The sequence below is a fragment of the Mustela putorius genome, unplaced genomic scaffold (genome assembly GCF_011764305.1).
Source record: "Mustela putorius furo isolate JIRA1106 unplaced genomic scaffold, ASM1176430v1.1 tig00000460_pilon_pilon_pilon, whole genome shotgun sequence".
Classification (NCBI taxonomy): Eukaryota; Metazoa; Chordata; class Mammalia; order Carnivora; family Mustelidae; genus Mustela; species Mustela putorius.
Genome location: NW_025421389.1, coordinates 15,556,918 through 15,579,023, shown reverse-complemented (window position 1 = coordinate 15,579,023; position 22,106 = coordinate 15,556,918). Strand labels below are relative to the sequence as shown.

The window sequence follows — 22,106 nt, the reverse complement described above, 5'->3', positions numbered from 1 at the left end:
GTAAAAATTAAATAGGACACAGCACTAACAATCAAGAAAAAAGTTGATACATTGAACTTCATAAATATTAAAATATCTTTCATCAAAAAGACATCATTAGGAATGGCCAGCTGGATGGGGAAGCCACAGACTGAGCAAAAATAGCTACAATGTGTATGTCTGAAAAAGGATTCATATCCAGAAAATGCTTTCTTAAAACTCAAATAAATAAGAAAAAATCTAGTGATATACTATATGTTGGCTAATTAAACTTAATAAAAAAGTTCAATTGAACTTAATTTAAAAAACTTAATAAAAAATAAATATATTGGCCAAAAAGAAATAAGAAAAAAACCTAAGACACTATTTTTGAATAGGCAAAACCCTTGAACAGGCACTTCACAAAGGCTGATACCCAAATAGCTAATGAATATATTATGAATATATATCCATGGCCCCTGCAAATCAACATCATTATTTACTTGGGAAATGTAAGGAAAAGACTCAAGATATTGCATACAAAAGAGTAGTTAAAATAAAAAGAATTGAAAACAAGTGTTCAGAAGGATAAGGAGCATCCTTACCTGGAAACTGCTGGAAGTGCGAATCAGTTTAAAAATCTTTGGAAGACAAGGTGGTAGTATTTAAGAAGCCTAGAAGTATATCTATTCTGTGACCCAGTAAATCTACATCTAGGTATAAACCTGAGAAAAATGAGTATATTTCAAAGAAACTATATGCTCACAAATGTTCATAGTATCTTTATTAAAAATAATATGCAGAAACTAAAAATAAGCCAAATGTCCATTAAGGGGATAGCTGATAAATTGTTCTATATTCACACAATGGAATACTAAACAGTAATAACCAAGAACAAAATATTATACATATACTGCTATGGGTAAAATGCACATTACACTGTATATCAAGAGAAAGAAGCCAGACAAAAAAAGTAAATACAATATTTAATATTTATATGAAGCTCAAGAATGAGCAAAATGAATCTGTAACAATAAAAGTAAAAATAGTAGCTATTTCCAAAAGGAGAATTGGTAGTAATTTACTGGGAAGGGGCAGGAAGCAATATTCTGAAATGATGCAAATCTATCTCTTGGTCTAGGTAATGGTTACATAACCTTATATATGTGAAAAAATTCATTGACACTTAAGACTTATACACTTTGCTATGCATAACTTATTTTTTTTTAAGATTTTATTTATTTATTTGAAAGAGAGAAAGGACGATTGGGGGAAGGACAGAGGGAGAGGGAGAAACAGACTCCCCGCCTAGCAGGAAGCCAGATGCAGGGCTTGATCCCAGGACCCTAAGATCATGACCTTAGCCCAAGGCAGATGCTCAACCACTGAGCCACCTAGGCACCCTCCCCCCACTTCCCGTGCATAACTTATGCTTCAACTTGAGGTGTGGGTGAGATTGTTTTTTTATTTACCAACATTGTACTGATTTTCTATCAACCTATGACACCCTCAACTCATTGTTTTTCCTTTAATGTTTAGGCTATTGGGACAATAGTCTCCATTCTTATACATCTCATACAATTCTTATACATCTAGTTGGAGAGAAGACTCATAAGCAATTCAGTGATCTTTCCCTTTATAATATTATCTAAAGTGCAGTTCTCTCCTACACTTCCAATTCTTTTATTACATATTCATTGAACAGAACCTTTCTAAAGGACAAAACGAAACATGTATCCCAGCTTTACTTTTTTTCTATTAGAAGAACTTTCTGTAATAGAGGAAGTTTCTCTAATAGATAAAATAATAGGTTAATAATAGATAATCATATAATATTAGATATAGATATAACATATGTATTATATAGGTATAATTATATATATTATATAGATATAATTAGATATAATAATAATAGATAAAATAAAAACTTTCTCTAAAAGAGAACTTTCCTAAGAAAAGTTAATAGGTCAAGATATCTTGCAAACAGTTCACATACATTGCTTCTTAAAGCACTGTTACCACTAATAATGTATTCAGGCCAAAAAATTGTTTCTTTATGTAAGCTGTGCCTCCATTTACCTAATACTGTGAGTATATGACCTGTCTTGACTTCACCATCTCTTTGCCTTACCCTTATGCTCTCCCACTAAAAAAATCACAGCTATTTGCAATACCTTAAAATACAATGGCAGCTACCTTCCTGATACATAGTTGGTTGGTACTACTCTAATGACCCACGTCTACCCAAAACTATCTATTACTCAGTTACATCATTCAGACACTTGAGGTAAGTCTCCAATTCCTACCTTATTAGTCTGTAAATAACGAGTGAAGCTTGTATCCAACATTTTCAACTCCCTTAAATCTGTACATCTCTCCTTAGAATATCTAATAACTCCGCCTGCATCCTTACAGTTCTGCACACCACCTCAGTGGATATCATGCTTGATTCTATATGGAAATTTAATTCCCACCAAAAAACCTTAAAACTTCTAGCATTTTGCAAGATCAAATTACATTTTTCACCTCCAACATTGTTGCAAAAATAGTGTTCAAAAGATTAAACTCTTGAAAAGTTGCATGACATCACTATAAATAGATGAGATAGCTTTAAATGTAAAAATAAAAATAAAAACCTTGGAAATGAAATCTGCCAGGAAAAAGGTGCATCACAATGGCTAAAAGAAAGAAGAGCAGAGTGGATTAGAATTCAGGGGCTCAGATGCCAGTCCCAGCTCCGGCATGAGGCACGTGTGTGCCCCTGGACGACCTACAAAACATTTATGAGTCTCCTGTGTGTAATGCATCACATGAAGGGCTAGATTAAATTATTTCTTAGGCCTCTTCAAAAGTACCATCTATGACTGTGGAAACTATTTTTGTAAAATGATTAGAATAGTTAGGGTGGAATAAGGAGTAGAGAGAATACTTATGCTTAAGAACATAAAATTTAAAATTTTTCCTCTAAGAATAGGAGAACAAGCACTGGCATTTGTTTCCCTCATAGAAGAGAAAAAGAAACACTCTGATAAACAAAACTTTGGATCTCCTTTCTCAGTCATTTTCAAGAGAAGATTTTTCTGCCTAAGGTTCTCTTCAGGGCAATTTTGACATCCTTGTTCCTCAGACTATAGATTAATGGGTTGAACATGGGCACCACAGCAGTGTAGAATACAGAAGACACTTTCCCCTGGTCAAGGGGTAAAATAGTAGGTGGTTTGAGGTACATAAAGGCTCCGGATCCAAAGAAAAGAGATACCACAATTATATGGGAACTGCAGGTACTGAAGGCTTTAGATCTGCCCTCAGTAGAACTAATATGGAGAATACTAGAAAGAATGAAACCATAAGAGATGAAAATGGTCACAATGGGCACCCCAATGCCGATGGTCACAACAATAAAGACCACCAGCAAATTTATATACGAGCTATTGCAGGAGAGCTCAAGGAGGGGAATGATATCGCACATATAGTGATTGATGAGGTTGTCAGAACAAAAGGTTATAAACATTAGGTTTCCCATATGGGCCACAGCCCCAAACACCCCCATCCCATAAACACCCAACAAAAGGAGGAAACACACCTGAGGAGACATGGTGACTGTGTACAGCAGTGGTTTACAGATGGCGACATAACGGTCATATGCCATCGCCGACAAGATGTAGGATTCAGAAAAGACAAAGAAGCAGAAAAAAAAAAACTGAGTCATACACCCTGCATAGGAAATGGTATTTCTCTTTGAGACAAAACCCATGAGCATTTTAGGGGTGAGAGTAGTGGAATAACTAAAATCTATGAAGGACAAGTTGAGGAGGAAAAAGTACATGGGAATATGAAGGTGAGAATTCAGCCCAATCAGGGTTATCAGGCCCAGGTTCCCCACCACCGTGACCACATAGAAACCTAGAAACAGGAAGAAGAGGGGCATCTGGAGTTCTGGCTCATCTGTTAAGCCTGCAAGGACAAACTCTGTCACAGTGGAGGCGTTATCTGCAGCCATTGTCCTCTAGGAGGGTCTGTAAGGGAAAAAGAAACAAGTCACTGAGACAGAGACAGGGCTACACACCACAGAAGTGCAGGGAGTGACATAAGAAGACGAGGATAGGAACGTTTGCTGAGTACCAGCTATGGGATAGGCGCTGTTCTAAATGCTGTGTGGCATTGTGAGTATCCCCATTTCACAGATGACGACCCTGGACCCAAGTGACTTGCACCAGTCCTGGTGCAGCTAAGTTACAGTAGAAGGTGAACTCAGGTGGTCCGGGTCCTGGGGTTTGAGCTTTTACCCCCTCTGCTCCAGGACAGACCAGGTCAGCCAGGCACTCACCTCCTTCTGCTTCCTGTCACAGGGCTGTTCTCCATTGGCTCTCACCCGTCTCTTTCATGGACACCCAAATGGCCCCGGTGATCAGAAAGTGACAACTCACATCTCAGACCCTCTGCTTCTGCTTCTCTACTTTGAGAATCAAAACCTCTAGTTGTCTTGCTGAGCTGAACTTGATCTGATTGTGAGTTTGGCTCAAGTCTCCAAATACTAGGCATGACACAGCATCCTTTCCTAATGCCCACAAATAACAGGAGACTAAGGAGTTTTATTCTGGATTAGAGATCTCAGGGATGTAGTTACAGAGACTCCCTCAGGATCACTGCTCCAGAGACCCCCATCCCTAAGGAAGAAGAGAATTTGTTTACACCCTTGCTAACGCCTCGGGATGTGGCTTACTGTGACAGAGCCTTCCATTCTGCTTGCATCTTTGTAAACACAATTAACAACAAAGCCTTATGGGGAGAAATAGTAGTTGCTTCCCTATATTGAGCACTTACTGTGTACCAAACAGTATGGATCCAGTACCCTTAGTACCAAAACCAAGTTTCTAAAACAATGCACCAAAAAATAGTACTTTGCTTATTCCTCAAAACAGCTTTATAAGTTAGACCTACTAATCTCTCCTTTAAAGTGAGAGGTGCACAGCTTCTAGAATCTTGAGTCAGACCCTCTCTGTCCAATTCTAACCTTCTTAGTCTGAATCACTAAGCACGCTACCTCCCTCTAAGTGACAGCAAAGTCTCTGAAACAGGATTTTTACTTACTGGGATCTCACAAGACTCTTTATAGAGAAAAACAAATGCATATATAACTTTAAGGGAATGTAGGAAGTGTTAAAATCAGGAAAGGCAACATTAGGGGAATCAGACTTTAGAGAAGGATATTCATTATTTCAGTCACATCCAATATATACCAAGAATTATTTGCACCTTCACCAAGTTGAAAAATAAAGAAATTTTCTCCACTACTTGACCCTTCATTTTAAGCTTTGTTATTAAAAGCAAATACTTGCGCCACAACTAATAACAGCTTCTATGAAGACCTAAAGGCAGAGAGCAGATTCTTCAGCCAGTATGTCAGATAATGGAGAGTTGATGAGAGACTTTGAACAAGGATGCCATTCTTTCAACACCTGCCAACTGAACATCTACCCCGTCCCTGAAACTCTTCCAAGGCCCAGTGATTTCTTCAGTGAAAAAACACAAAGTGATTCCTGCCCTCATAGGGCTTTTATTCAAGTGGGAAAAGACAGAAAATATGTGAAAGAAAGAGGTAAAACTTGTAATATTAAAAGTTATATGAGGAAAAGGAATGTGAGGGACAGGGATAGAAAAGGCAAAGTTTACAGATTCCAGTTTTAAATAGAATAATCTGACATTTGAGTGATGACTTTGAAAGGGACCTGAAAAGTATCGTTTTGGTAAGATCAGTTACTCTAATAAAACAGTGGACATTCATGGCTCAATGCAGCAACTTTCCACGGCATCACATTTTTGTCCTGCACTTTAAACGCAGTAGGTTAACCCACATTACTGGATCTGAAGGAGGAAATTCTGATGGTCATAACAACATAGAGGATCAAGGGACCTTGATGAGGTTTTAGACAATCACAAGACACACAATGTAGGTTATTAGTTAAACACTAACAAAATTTTGTGTGGCAACTTTTCTAGGGGCTTTTATATATTAAGTATGGCAAATTTTCTATCCAAAGAAATAGGTCTCTATTTGGATAAATTCAAGTGTCAGCAGATGAGTTATGTTTTCTGTTCAGTATTCAAGGCTGAAAGCCTCTGGAGAACTTAAGAAACCAAAATGCAAAGGCAGAAGTACAACTTCCTTAGGCAAATCCAACTCAACCCCCTGTACATATACCTGTGTGTGTGTTTGTAAGTGTGTGCACACACATCAGTGAGGACTTGGTCACCCTTGGCTAAGACTCAACAATGAAAGTGCCTCATCTGTCTGTTTACACTGAGAAATTTCCATGGCCCAGAGCAACTCTAATGAATCCCAAACCCTGTTCTCAGTCCCACTACACATATTTAAGAAATAGAAAAAACAATCCATTATCCAAAAAAATTAAAGTAAGCACTATAAGTAAACTCTCCTTAAGACCCAAGGGCAAAGAAGACCTCAGGAGTTTATTAAATGTTCACTTTCCTCTAGGAATCTTAGAGGGTTATTGAATACATGATGCAACACCAGAAAAAAGTTCTGGGATTTTTGTTACCCCAGAGGTGGTTTCCAAGGGAACTTCCTTTCAGATACATCTAGATTTTATTTCAAGTGAACCAGGGCTTCTATAAAGTCATTTTTACTATTGGCTTGTTCCAATACAAGCAGAAAGAAATGTAGAAATAAATCTTCTTGATTAAGTTACTTTTGTTGCAGAACTATCTTTCCCAAAATTTGAATCTCTGTATAATGGATTTCTTGTTCTATTTATTGCTAACACTAAAATATATGTGAGGCATGGATTATAACATACTAATGTGGAAAATATGTATAATACAGTGTCTTTGTATATATACCTCATGCACATGCATGAAACCTCATATGTCTAGTAGATCTTCAGGCAGTACCAGAGTGGAGTGAGGTCAGTACCCTTCACTCCACAGAAGAGAAATACAAGAATAAGCCACAATTCCAATCATAAAGTCAGAGAGAGAGCCTGTCCAGAGAGAAAAGATGGCAGCTGAAATGTCTTCAGTTGATATAACCAGATAGGCTCTTAAGATGGGCATAAAATTAAATTCATCTATCAGAAGTCATATGATCTGGGGCACCTGGGTGGCTCAGTCTGTTAAGCATCTGACTACTGATTTTGGCTCAGTTCGTGATCCCAGCGTCCTGGGATGGAGCCCTGCATCGGTCTCTCTGCTCGACAGGGGGGGCCTGCTTCCTCCTCTCTCTCTCTCTCTCTCTCTCTCTCTCTGACTGTCTCTCTGTGTATTTGTGATCTCTGTCTGTCAAATAAATAAATAAAATCTTTTAATAAATAAATAAATAAAATGCCATCCTGTTGTAATCCTGAACTCAACAAGTATAAAAATAAGCACATCTTTTTGTCCCCAAAACAGACATCTGCCCAACCTTCCCATCCCTTTATTAGATAGGAATTAGAGAGTGATAAATGGGGTTCATTTGGGTTGGTCCTAGTCTACATGCATTTTCCCAGAAAGATTATTAGAAGCAGCTTCTTTCACTATGAAATATATTCCAGTTAAATGAGAAATTGTATGTGGAATCAAACCAATCTCTACAGTTCCTAGCTCTGCCACTTACTAGCTGTGTAGCCTTGGAAACTTGGTTTAACCTCTCCTGAGCTTCAAATTAGTTATCTTAAAATGGGGATAATAATTATAAATGGTGTCATTTCCATTACTTAAACATGGAAGACATAAAATTATGTTGTTGCTAATCACCATCATCGTCATCATCATCATTCATATCTATACCCTAGCATGGAAAAGATATATTCAACAGCCCTAGCATTCAAGATTAGCTAAAACAGGGAGAGACTAAAAACAGGAACATCAGCTAAGGTTTCACAAGCAGTGGAGATAGTAAAGTAAGAAGAGTGCCAAAAGATAAGATCTTGGAAGAATAGGATTAGTATCTCTCTGGTTTGAGAGAGAAGGAAAGAGAAGAAAGAACCACGAACCAAATCTGACTAAAATTTTGAGCCCAAGAGTGAGATGGCAGGAATGAATAAAGAGTGGGAGCATAAGGAGCTAGACTTTAGTCTAGATGACAAAATGCCAGAGGACACAAGGTTCCCACTAAACTCTAAGTTACAGTTGCCACGAGGGCACTCAGGAGTCCTGTAATCAGCAGACAAGAAGTAGATTCACCATCCTGGCAAAAATAATTGACCCCAGTCAGCAAGGTAGGTAGGGCTGCCTTTACTCATGGGGGCAGGAAGGACCATATGTCTTGATATTCCATTTTTATGCTTCCTGGCAGTCCTTTGGCCCATTGTGACTGAACGGATATGGACAGCAAATCCCAGATACAAAGGGTGCTATCGCCAAAAATTCAAACCTTTTCATAGTGAAGGGACTCCTCTATTTTAGACATTTAGTCATGGATCAGTAAATAATGGGGCCTAGCTTTACAATAGTTGTTAATTTGAATTCATTATTTCTTCTTAAAATATGTATAGGTTCTTCTCTAACACTCTCCTACCCCAGTTCCTGTTCCTGTCCTTTCAGTTATAATTTTTCTTTTTCAATACTTAACATCCACATTATTAGAACTATACGAATAACCGTCACTGTACGAATAACCAGCAACCCAAATACTATATTCTAATTATGTTTCCTGTTTGTACTACCTGAAATTTTTCCTGGAATTGATAATAATTTCTCAGGGCCATGTATCTCTCCTTCATATTTTCACATGCTGCATAGTATCTATCAAATACTCATCAATATTAATTTCCAAACATATGGAACAATCTGTCAATTTCCTTTTACTGCTGGAGGCTTCCCCCTTCTGTATGTAACTGGACTGATTGTTTTTGAGACCCCGTGCATGGCCATCAGCCTGGAAGTCCCTTTGTTGCTCTCCTGTTAGATCCCCTCTTTCCTAGATCCTAGTATTGTCAAGGAGAAGTCCAGTAGCATTCTCATTTCTGTTCCTTTATGTGTTATGTGATCCTGTCTATCTATCTACCTGTCTATCCATCTATCTATCTATCTATCTATCTATCTTGTCCACCTCCCCATCCCACCCCATCTTACAACCATCTCTTTCTCTCTCTCTCTCCCTCCTTCCCCTCCTCCCTGAAAACTCAGGATCTTCATCCACAGTGTTCTCAAATTTCACAGTAATATGTCTTGGTATGTCTATTTTTTTTAGAGTGTTCTTTCACTCTAGCAACACAAATCCTCTAATCCTGGAAATTTTTCTTATACCTTTCATTGAAAATTGTCTTCCCACCAAATTTCTTTGTTCTTTCTTTCTAGGATTATTATTATTCAGATGTTGGAGTTACTCTCCTCTTTTCTATTCTCTGTGAGCATTTTTCAGACTTTTGAGAGAATTATTACCTTTAAGTTCTGCCATATCTATTTTAATATTTTATTATTGGTCTACATAATAAAATTCACCATTTTAAGTGTATATAGTTCAATGCATTTTAATAAATATATATATAAACAGTAGCACAATCAAGATATAGAATGTTTCTATCACTCCAAGAAGTTCTCTCCCTCCTCTTTGAAGACAAATTCCTCACCCCATTTTCCGGGCCCAGACAACCAGGAGTCTGCTGTCACTGCATATTTGCTATTCTAGAATTCCATGCAAATGTAAGTATCAACTATGAAGTCTTTCATATCTACTTTAGCTTAGCATGATGAGTTTGAGGCTCACCCATGTTGTTGCTTGTATCAATAAGGAACAATGCCATTCCTTTTTATTGGCAAGCTTTATTCTATTGGATGGCTAAAACAATTTGTTTATCTGTTCATTTCTTAATAGATACCTGAACTGATTCCAGTTTGGGGCTTTGATAAATAAAATACTCTGAATATTAACATTCAGTTTATTTTGTGGGCATATGCTTTCATTTCTCTTGGGTAATATGTAGGAGTAGGAGTAAGATTAGTGGGTTATATGATAAATGTAATTTTAGCTTTATAAGAAGCTGAAAAATTGCTTTGAAAGCATCCCTATCATTATGGGAGTTCCACTTTGTCCAAATACTTGCTAACACTTAGTATGTCAATTTTGTAATTTTAAACTTTAAACTGGATGTATAATTATACCTTATTTAATGTCAGTTTGCATTTCCCTAATGAAGTGCTTATTCACTTTTTTCCATTTTCTAATTAAGTACTTTGTCTCAATATTGAGTTGTAAGCAAAATATATATAATGTGTTTATACTGTTATTCATATATATTCTAGATATAAGTCCTTTATCAGATATATATTTTATAAATATTGTCTTCTAGTATGTGGTTTGCATTTTTAACAGTCTTTTGAAGAGGGCAAGTGTTTAATATTGATAAAATCCAGTTTATGAACTTTTTTCTTTTAGGGTTTATGCTTTATTTGTCCTATTTACCTAACACAGTACAAGATTTTTTTCTTATGTTTTCTTCAAAATACTTTCTAGTTTTAAGTTTTATATTTCTGTGTATAATCCTTTTTTTCATTCATTATCAGATTTCCAATTGTCCAGTAGCATTTATTGAAAATAGTTTTTCAGTTGCATTGCTTTCAGTTGCATAGCTAATTTCCATGAGAGACTATGGACTCTGAAAAACAATCTGAAGGTTTTGAAGGGGCGGGGGGTGGGGGGTTGGGGGATCCAGGTGGTGGGTATTGGAGAGGGCATGGATTGCATGGAGCACTGGGTGTGATACAAAAATAATAAATACTGTTATGGTGAAAAATAAAAATTTTAAAAATATATATATTTTAAAATATATATATATTAAATATACAATGTATAGGAGTATCTTTCCCAAAACATCAATTTATACTCTATCTTTATGTCAATAAAGATAGTGTCTTTGATAAATAAAGATAGGTGTCTTGATTACAGAATCTTTCAAAAAACTCTTAAAATCAGACAGGGTAAATCCTCCAACTTTGTTCTTATTTTTCAGCTTTGTTTTGTTTAATTCTGGGTCCTTCCCATTTCCACATAAAGTGAAGAATCAGTCTGTCAGTTTCTGCAAAATCATCTTGGGACCTTGACTCCAATTGCATTGAATCAGTATTTCAATTTAGGGAGAATTGATATTTTAACCAGTTTTGATTCTTTCTTTCTATGATTATGCCATGTCTGTCCATTAAATTAGGATTATTTTTATTTCTCTTGCAATGTTCTGTGGTCTTCATTATAGCAACCTTACAGATACATTGGTAAATTTTCTGCTAAGTATTTCATGTTTTGACACTATTGTATATGGCATTGCTTTTAAATTTCAATTTTTTAGGATTTTATTATTTATTTATTTGAGAGAGAGAGGGAAAGCACAGAGACAGAGTGAGAGGGCGAAACAGATTCCTTACTGAGCCAGGGAGCCCGATCCCAGGACCCTGAGATCATGACCTTGAGCTGAAGGCAGATGCTTAATCAACTGAGCCACATAGGTGCCTGTTAATTTCAATTTTAATTGTTTATTACTAGTATATAGAAATACAATTGATTTTTTTGTATTCAGTCTATATCCTCTAGCCTTACTAAATTCTCCTATTGCTCTACTAACTTTTCTGTAGACTCATGAAGATTTTCTCTATGGAACATTATATTGGCTGTTTAAATTTCCTTTCTAATAAGTATGAGTTTTTATTTTTCTTGCTTTATAGCAGTTGCTAGGCCTTCCACCACAATGTATAGGAGTAGTTGGAGATGTCAACCTAGATGCATTCCTAATCTTAGAAAAAAGCATTGCTTCTTTCACCAATAATTATGATGATTTTCATCAATGCCCTTTATCAGGTTGAGTAATATTTTTATCATGATTTTTATCATGAATGGATGTTGGATTCTGTCAAATGTTCTCTTATTCTTATTCAGATCATTTTTTGGTTTCCTTTACATTTGGTTAATATGGTGAATCACATTTCAGTCAACCCTTGAACAACAAAGGGATTGGGGTGCCATGCATAATTTTATCTTTCCCAAAACCATGCATAATTTTAAAATCCATGCATAATTTTAACTTTCCAAAAACCTAAATACTAATAGCCTACTATTGACTGGAAACTTTACTGATAACATAAAGAGTTAATTAATACCTATTTTGTATGTTAATGTATTATATACTATATTCCTATAATAAAGTAAGCTAGAGAAAAAAAGGTTATGAAGAAAGCATAAGGAAAATACATTTACAATATCATACTGTACTTAAAAAAAAAATCGACATGTAAGTGAACCCATGCAGTTCAAACCACTGTTGTTCAAGGGTCAACTATAATTGATTTTCAAATGTTCCTAGGATAAAACCTCACTTTGAAATTATGTAAAACTATTTTCGCATTATGCCAGATTTTATTTGGCAGTGTTTTCAGTTGATTTTTTTGCATTTAAATTCATAAGGGATATTAGTCTGTATTTTTTTTTCTTATGTCTTTATCTGACTTAAGCCTCAGGAATAATATGGCCCCACCTTACTCTTACAATTTCCTGTGGGGAGTCAAGGATTCTGTCACTAATGGTCACTTCACCATACTTATCCCTAGATCTGAACTTGCTATGAACTGAACTTGCTATGCCCCTGAGAGACAGGAACACAAGGGTGGTCTTGGCACAGGGTTTTGCCCAATGGCACATTCCCCATTCTTCAAACTGACTGGGCCTACAGCCAAAGCAAGAACTGACATTTTTACTGCAGTCTATAGATTACAAAACACCTTGACACACAATATGTCTTCATTAATCCTCACAAACCTTTCAGACTGTATCATTTTCCTACACTACAGATAAAAAAGGTGGAGGGTATATATGATCTGCCCAAAGTCACATAGTAAGAAATGAGCATTTTGGTGTATCCAATGGAAGGCTTTTACCTCCAAATTTCAAAGTTTGTGATATTTCTACTACTTTGCCATTTCATCCTTTCCAGCTTTTCTAGAGGATTCTGTGGGTTTCAAAGCAACTACTGTGATTAAAGCATTTTAGAAAAAGACATGTGGCAGAGAGCAAAATTTAACAACCAATGCAGAGAATTTTAGAGGAATGAGAATTGGATCTGTCCTGAAGGTAAAGACTGTGCTGAGGTAACAATCCTAGTCGAGTCGTGGGTCTCCAATCCCACCCACACAACAAAGTGAAGATATTTCACGCATTTAATTAAACTGGAACTAAATTCAACACCAGTTAAATGAGAGCCTCACAGCTTTCTCTCTCCTCTTTAGCCCCTCCCCCTACACACACACACACACACACACACACACACAAACACAAACACGCCTCATTAATAAAAGGACAGTGTAAAGCCACAAGTTTCCACTTACTTAGGAAAAGCAGCCTGGCACGATCACCATTTGAATCATACCCTCAAGCCAAGGTCAAGCCTCCCTGTAATTACCAGTGTCCTGGCATGTTATTTACAGAATCATCCCCTGCTTCTAGCCCAGATACTAAAGCTGGTACTGCCAATACTCCCTGCTCAGACCCAGCTGCCTGAAACCACTGTGTCCCCACTCCGCTTATCCTGAGATTGCATCCTGACAGCCGTGCATGCCCACCCTCAACAATATCCTATCACTTGCGCACACAACTGCAGAGCACATGCTCACAGGTCCTCCACTGCCTCCACCATATCTCAAGAGATTATGTCCAGTGCATTCCTGGGATCTGATGGTCAAGTCCATAACTGTGTACTTCCACTGTTGTGATGTCCCTGACATTTTCTCGAGAGTTTCCACACCAGTGAATTGCTGCCATGGTCCACTTTGGAACTATAGCCCACATTTTTGGAAAGCACTTGTCTGGAACTATACTTTGGAGACCAACCAAGAGATAAACCCAAAGATATAAGAAAGATCAGCTTCAATTATTATCATTCCCATAATTTTTCAATCAAAACTATAGAAACAAGCTTTTTTTTTTTTGTATGTATGTTAGAGAGACCCACAAAAAACAGAGTCATGTGGTACAACAACTGCATCATGACTTTCTCTTTCTCACAGAAATCTTTTCTCATGTTGCAGTGGATTTTTTTTTACTGCCCAATGATGCTTGACCCTTTTTTTGAAACTAGAAGTGTCCTAGGCTGATAGGATACCAAGTGTGCTTTGGCCAGACTGGTCCCCAAGAGGACTTCACTCTAATGGTTGATGTGGGCTGCATTATTAGACAACCCCAACCCTTCAGGTCTCATTCTTTTTTGAAGTGATCGGTTTCATGAGGAGGGACTCCAGCCCCTAAGAGGTCTGGTACAGGTGGCCATCATGATCTTAATGAACTCCATTTTATAATATTTTTTTTTTACATTTAGGAAATTTTTGCCTAATTTGCTATGAGAAAGAGTTTCTCCTGTTTTCTTCTAAAAATTCAAAAGCTTTAGCTTTTACATTTAAGACAATGGTCCATTTTAACTTCACTTGTGCAAGTGGTAGTATAAAGGCTGAGGCTCATTTTTTTTCCCATATCGATGTCCAGTTTTACCAGTACCATTTGTTTATTGAAAACAATAGCTCTTATTAAATTACCATTGCACCTTTTTCAAAATCAAATGACTATATAAATATAGGTTTATTTTACACTCTATCCTTTTCCACTGACCCGCATGTCCTACTTGATTATTATAACTGTTTAATAAATTCTAAAATCAAGTAGTATCAATCCAACTTTGTCCTTCCTTTTCAAAATCTTTTTCACTATAGTAGGCCTTTTCATATAAATTTTGAAATAAACGTCTCAATTTCTTTCTTTAAAAAAGTTCTGGATAAGGAAGATGTGGTCCATATACACTATGGAGTATTATGCCTCCATCAGAAAGGACGAATACCCAGCTTTTGTAGCAACAGGGACGGGACTGGAAGAGATTATGCTGAGTGAAATAAGTCAAGCAGAGAGTCAATTATCATATGGTTTCACTTATTTGTGGAGCATAACAAATAGCATGGAGGACATGGGGAGTTAGAGAGGAGAAGGGAGTTGGGGGAAATTGGAAGGGGAGGTGAACCATGAGAGACTATGGACTCTGAAAAACAATCTGAGGGTTTTGAAGTGGCGGGGGGTGGGAGGTTGGGGGAACCAGGTGGTGGGTATTAGAGAGGGCACGGATTGCATGGAGCACTGGGTGTGGTGCAAAAACAATGAATACTGTTATGCTGAAAATAAATTAAAAAAAAAATAAGACTCTAACTCGAAAAAAAAAGTTCTGTTAGGATTTTAATTGATACTGCATCAAATCTATAGACTAATTTGGGGAGGATTGCCAACATTGAGTTTTCTAGTCCATGTACATCAGACAAGTATCCATTCATTCTTTAATTTTCCTTTGCAATGTTTTGTTTGTGGAGGTCTTGAACTTTTTTTGTTAAATTTGCTCCTTAGTGTTTTTAATACTATTATAATTGGAATTTTTTTAATTTCATTTTCTAATTATTTATTATAGATACATAGAAATACAGTTCATTTTTGCATATTGGCCTTAAATCCTGAGACTTTGTGAAAAACTCATTCACTAGTTCTGTTACTTTTTTATAGATTCTTTAATTTTTCACATGCATGATTATGTCATCCACAAAGAAAGATTTACTTCATTTCTGATATGTTGTTAATTAATTATTTGTTTCTTGCTTTATTGTACACCTTAGAACTTTGTACAGTGCTAAGTAGAAATAAGGATTAAGATATGTTTGCCTTATTCCTGATCTTAGTTAGAAAATATGAAAGACCTTAAGTCTTTCATACTGAATATGATGTCAGCCATACATTTTTCAGAGATCCCCTGAATCCAATGAGGATAGTTCCTTGCTGAGAATTTGTATCATGAAGGGTACTGAATTTTTCAAATGCCTTTTCTCTTTCTTTTAAAGATGTTATAGGGGCATCTGGGTGACTCAGTGGGTTAAATCTTCTGCCTTCGGCTCCGGTCATGATCCCAGGGTTCTGGGATCGAGACCTGCATCGGGCTCTCTGCTCAGCAGGGAGCCTGCTTCCCCCTCTCTCTCTCTCTGCCTGCCTCTCTGCCTACTTGTGATCTCTGTCTGTTAAACAAATAAATAAAATATTTAGGAAAAAAAATTTAAAAATAGAGATGTTATATGGTTTTTCTCCTTTTTCCTATTAATATGGTAAATTACATTTTTGCTATCCAGATGTTAAAACAAATATACATTCCCAAAAGAAACTGTATCATGATTTATTATGCTTTTACACATTGTTGGATTCAGATTGCTAATATTTTATTTTATTTTGTTAAAGATTTTTAAATCGTTGTTTGCAAGGAATATTGATCCGTGTTTTCTTATGATGTCTTTGTCAGGTTTGAGACTCAAGGTAACAGTTCTCCTGAGAGATTTGGGAAGCAGTCCCTCCTCTTTTTTTTTGAAAGACCTTGTGTACATTTGGAATTATTTCTACTCTAGGTGTTTGATAGACTTAACTTATAAATAAGGTTGGCTTCAAGTTCTTTGTGGAAAGACTTTCTATTAAAATTCAATTTATTTAATAGTTACTAAGCTTTCATATTTTCTGTTTTTTCATTTGGTAAGTCTTAGTAATTGTGTCTTATCCCCTTCCTCTACTTTGTCTAATTTAATGACACAATGTTATGATGCTTTATGATTCTTTAATGTGTGTAGAATCTTCACTGATACCTCTACTTTAAAAATTCCTTATATCAGTAATTTGTGTCTTCTCTATAATTTTTCTTTTTTTATATTATTTTTCTTTATTAGTGTGGCTAGATGTTTACCAATGTATTGATCTCTTCAAAGGACAGCTTTTGGTTATATTTATTTTTCTCCACTGGTTTGGTTTCTATTTCATTGATTTCTGTTCTTGTCTTTTTTATTTCCTTCTTTCCACTTTCAAATTTAATTTGGACTCCTTTTTTTAATTTTTCAAGGTAGCAGAAACAGATTTACTTACTATCTTCTTTTCTAATATTGACAATTTAACCTATAGATTTCCCTCTATTTACTACTTAACTACTCCCAAATTTTGGTATGTATATTTTCATCACCATTCAACTCTAAAAATTTCCCAACTTCTCTCATGATATGTCTTTTTTAATCCACTTATTATGTAGAAATACATTGTTTAATTTTTTAAATTTGAGGGGTTTCTTTTTTAAATTTTAAATTAATTTTTATTTTAATTTAGATTCAATTAGCCAACATATAGTACATCATTAGTTTCAGATGTAGCATTCAATAGTTCATCAATTGTATGCAACACCCAGAGCTCATCACATCACATGCCCTCCTTAATACGCATCTTCCATTTAACCCATCCCCCCCACCACCTCCCCTCCATCAACCCTTGGTTTGTGAGGTTCAATAACAGACCACAGGAGAAGTTGAAATGAAGAAGTTTATTATTCACAGATCCTGGAGAAAGGACACGGCATACCTTGAGGGGACACACAGGAAGGTCAAGACAGAGTAAAGGCAGAGCATTAGGACCTATGCACACCTTCATTAGGATCTGTGGTGGACTATTTTGGAGTTCCAAGACTAAGGACATATTGCTCAATTCAAACCGAAGGAATGGGGTTTTGGAAAGCTTCACAGGGGTCTTATTTCAAGGGGACACTAGAAGAAGGGCCAGAGAGACTGGGCAGCTGGTTCAACATGGGCTGTTGAAGAAGTCCTATCAGGAACTTACACTTGCTTGTGACTCTACAGGGCTCTATTTAAAACATATACTTGCATGAGGGGCTACTGTCAGTTTAAGCTGTCTACAACCTACTTGGTCAAACAAAATGGTTGTGGACGCAGCAATACCATGGAGTAAATTGGCATCATGGTTTCATCTTTTTAAAATTTATTGAAATTTGTGTAATGCTGTATAATACAGACTATTGTTGAAAACATATGAATTTTTAAAATATATGTATTCTTCAAAAAATATATATGTATTCTGCCATTATTGGGTATACAAATTATCAGTTATGGGTGGTCAATAGTACTATTCAGATTGTGGATAAAATCATTTATGTTTAGTTTTTCTATTAATTTCTGAGAGAGGTATTAATTATGATAGTACAATTATATATATTTCTCCCTTTAATTCTGTCAAGGTTTGTTTCATATATTTTGAAACTCTGTTTTGGGGCATATATATACTATGATCCTTGATGCATTGTTCCTTTTGTCATTATGAAGCATTCTCCTTCTCTCCTTCTATCCAGTAACATATCTTTTAAAATACTATTTCAATCTGAAATTAATATAGCTACTCCAGCCTTCTTGTGCTTCCTTTTTATGGCATATGTTTTTTCATCCATTTACTTTTACCTTCCTGTGTCTTTATGAAGTGTGTCCCTTGTAGATAACATATAGCTAGGTCTTATTGTTTTGTTTATTTGTTTATAATCCATATAGCAATCTCTACTTCTTAATTGCAGAGTTCAGCTAATTAAAGTTTAATATAATTATTGATATGTTTGAGTTTGGCTCTCCCACTTTAATTTGTTTTCTGCTTGTTCCTCTGGTTTTTGCACCTTTGTTTCTCTTTCCCTGAATTTTATTTGAATATTTTTACAATTTGGTTTTATATAAAGCATTTGATTTTATATAAAATATGCATCATATTATATATGATATAATTATACATTATGATTATATAATATTACAACTATATAATATATAGTCACATTTTATATACATATATAATATATAAAATTTATTACAAATATATATTTTTATAATTTGATATATATACAAAATGCCCCTACATATATTATAAACCCCACAATAAAATGTTAAGTTTTGTTAAACAGTAATGTGGTTTCTAAAGTTGAGAAAAAGTCTCATATATAAAAATAATCTTTTTTTATCATGGTCAAAAAACATACAAAATTTACCTATACATTAAGTGTATAGTACAGGGGCGCCTGGGTGGCTCTGCCTTCGGCTCAGGTCATATCCCAGGGTCCTGGGATTGAGCCCCACATCGGGCTCTCTGCTCAGCGGCGAGCTTTCTTCCCCCTCTCTCTCTGCCTGCCTCTCTGCCTGCTTATGATCTCTGTCTGTCAAATAAGTCAATAAAATCTTTAAAAAAATAAAAAAAATAAATGTACAGTACAGTTTGTGTTAACTGTGCACATTTTGTGCAACAGATCTCTAGAACTTTTTCTTCTTGCGAAACTCTATATCCATTGAAAAACAACTCCCCCTTCCCTTTTCCCAGGCCCCTCTAGCAACCACCATTCTACTTTATGTTTCTAAGAATTTTACTACTTTAAATACCTCATATAAATGGAATCATGCAATATTTGTCTTTCTTACTGGCTTATTTTTCTTTGCTTGATATCCTTAAGGTTCATCCATGTAATAGCATGTTCAAGCAGAACATATTCTACTGTATGGTTATAGCACATATTCTTTATCCATTCAACTGTTGTATATGCTATTGATGGACATTTCCATGCTTCTACATCTTGGTTATAGTGAATAACACTGCAGTGAACACAGGTGTGTGACTATGTCTTTGAGATCCTATTTTCAATTCTTTTAGGTATATACTCAGTTATTTTTCAGACATTTTCCATTTTTACTGTTCTTATTTTTACTCTTTTCTTCTTTTTTTAAAAGATTTTATTTATTTGAAACAGAGAGACTACAAGAAGGCAGAGAGGCAGGCAGAGAGACAGGGAAGCAGGCTCCCTGCTGAGCAGAGAGCCCAATGCGGGCTAGATCCCAAGACCCTGAGATCATGACCTGAGCCAAAGGCAGAGGCTTAACCCACTGAGCCACCCAGGCACCACAATTCTTTTCTTCTTTTTAAGGATGCAAGCTTTCATCTGATATCATTTTCCTAAAACCTGAAGAATTTCATCATTTCTTGCATTGCAGCTTGTCTATTTTTCTCTTATCTAAAAATGTCCTTATTTTGCTTTCATTCTTGAATGTTTTTGCTAAATATAGAATTCTGGGTTGACAGTGTGTTTGTTGTTGTTTTTAGCACTTTAAATTTGTTGCTACACTCTCTTTGGGCTTTCATGGTTTCTGATGAGAAATTAGCCAATGTATTCTTTATGCAGTATTTTGTTTTTCTCTTGCTGATTTTTATGATTCTTCATGTTTGATTTAAACAGTTTTGCTGTGATTTGCCTTTATTTGAGCTTATTTATATTAGTTCTCTTTGGTGTTCACTTAGCATCTTATATCTAAAAATGTTTGTCTTTTATCAAGTTAGGGAAATTAAAAAGATTATTTCTTCAGATATTTTTTGTGTCTCATCCCTTTTTTTCTCCATTCAGTATTATAATTAACATATTTTTGACGATTTGGTATATTCTAATAGGCCTGTGAGATTCTATTCAAATATTCAACCTTCTGTATAGTTCACCTTAGGTAATTTCTGTTGGTCAGTCTTCAAGTTTACTTACTCTTTCTTCTGTCATGTCCATTTAGTTAAGTACATCCATTTTGTTATTTCAAAAATTGTACTTTTTCCATTGCAAGACTTATTTTTTAGTGTTTTTCTTTGTATGTTGAGGTTTATCACTTCTTATCTAAGATTTTCATTCATTGAAAACATAATTTGCTTTACTTTATTGAGGATAGGTATAGCAACTGCTTTAAAATTCTTATCTCTCAGTTCCAATATCTTGTTCATCTTGTGGTCTGACACAATTGATTTTTTTCTTGAGAAGGTTTTCAGTTTCCTTAGTTCTGTATCAGGTAATTTTGGTTTGTATCCTGGGCATTATGAATGTTAAGTGGAGATTCTGGATTTTGTTATTTATCTGTTATTTTTTCCCCAGTGCATTTCATTTCCCTTCTTTTGTCAGATAATCTTTTTTGGTCTGGACTTAAACTACATACTCTATTTCTTGGGCAGTATCCCTGATACCAGTTCACATACTTTGTCTTTATCTGAGCTGCTTTGGGTCTGTTCTGCACATGCATGTTTTAGGGTCAGGTGAATCTACTTTGGGGATTCCTTCTCCGATTCACTTGTTTCCATAATTCCCCAAACTTTATTCAGTATTTAAGATTTTTTGGCTTCACTTATCTGGTTCTTTATTCCAGAGAGACTGAATTTTTCCACGTGGGCACCATGCAGACTGCACTTGGTGCTGGGAGAAAGCTACAAAGATGAGAATTTACTTGGCATTGCTCCCTAACTTCCCTCCTCCAAGTGAATGTTCATTCCCTACCAGGTCTGCTTCTGTTCACTTTCCAACATTTTTAGGTAGTTGTCTCTCTAACAGTGTCGAGATTTACTTTGTTTTTTTTTTTTCTTTAATTCAGAGATGTCATCTAGTAGGGTCAAAGTCCATTATACTCAGAGTTACTTTTTTAAAAATCCATTTTTTAAGTTTTTATTTGAATTCCAATTGGTTAACATACAGTGTAATATTAGTTTCAGGTATACAATATAATAATTCAACACTTCTATATACCACCCAGAGCTCATCACAAGTGCCCTCCTTAATCCCCATCACCTATTTTACCCATCCCTCCACCCACCTCCATCCTGGTAACCATCAGTTTGTTTTCCATAGTTAAGAGTCTGGTTCTAACACACATGCTTTTCTTCATCTTATACTATGTGTAACATATACAAAGTGCAGAAACCTTCAGTTCAACACAACCTGTAATCACTAGTCAGAAAAAGATACACAACATTTCTGATATCCTAGAAAGTTCCCTCACGCCACTCTCCACTCAGCAGCACTCCCTACCCAAGAAGGTACCATATTCCATTTTCCTTCTTTCTATGTTACTTTTGCCATTCTTAAACCTTATGTGTTTTGTTTTCTGATTTATTTTGCTCATCATTATGTCAGGAAACGGATTCATGTAAGTTGTTGTGTGGAATAATACTTCGGGATTTTTTCTGTGGATTATTCCAATGTATTAATGTACAACTATTTCTCCATTTCATCTTATAACAATAGTTATTTCTTAAAACAATATGCTAGGTTATAATGTTCTAATGAAAATAGAAGAAATATAAACATGGCTTACATACTACAAAAATGTCTGTTCAGTATGATTATTACTTCCAAATTTTCTAGGCAATTTATAAAATAATAAAGGCCATCAGTGCATCTCCAAATTATTTTTTATGGTTACTGAAGCTAACGACATTATTGTTAGTTAATGCATATTTAACATGTAACATACATTTGTGTTTTAAGTGTTTAATATTATGAGGT

The 22,106-nt window shown here is 35.5% G+C and overlaps 1 protein-coding gene across 1 annotated transcript; it reads right to left on the bottom strand.

The window, feature by feature from the left end:
- Positions 1–3,022: 3,022 nt before the first annotated feature.
- Positions 3,023–3,967, bottom strand: LOC101676093 (olfactory receptor 8B12-like). Its single transcript, XM_045080530.1, has one exon. It carries the CDS (start codon positions 3,956–3,958, stop codon positions 3,023–3,025), a length of 936 nt encoding a protein of 311 aa, XP_044936465.1. The 5' UTR covers positions 3,959–3,967.
- Between the last annotated feature and the right edge of the window lie 18,139 nt (positions 3,968–22,106).

Bases quoted from the DNA above. Each gene is read 5' to 3' on its own strand.
- LOC101676093 (XM_045080530.1), bottom strand. From the start codon at position 3,958: ATGGCTGCAGATAACGCCTCCACTGTGACAGAGTTTGTCCTTGCAGGC.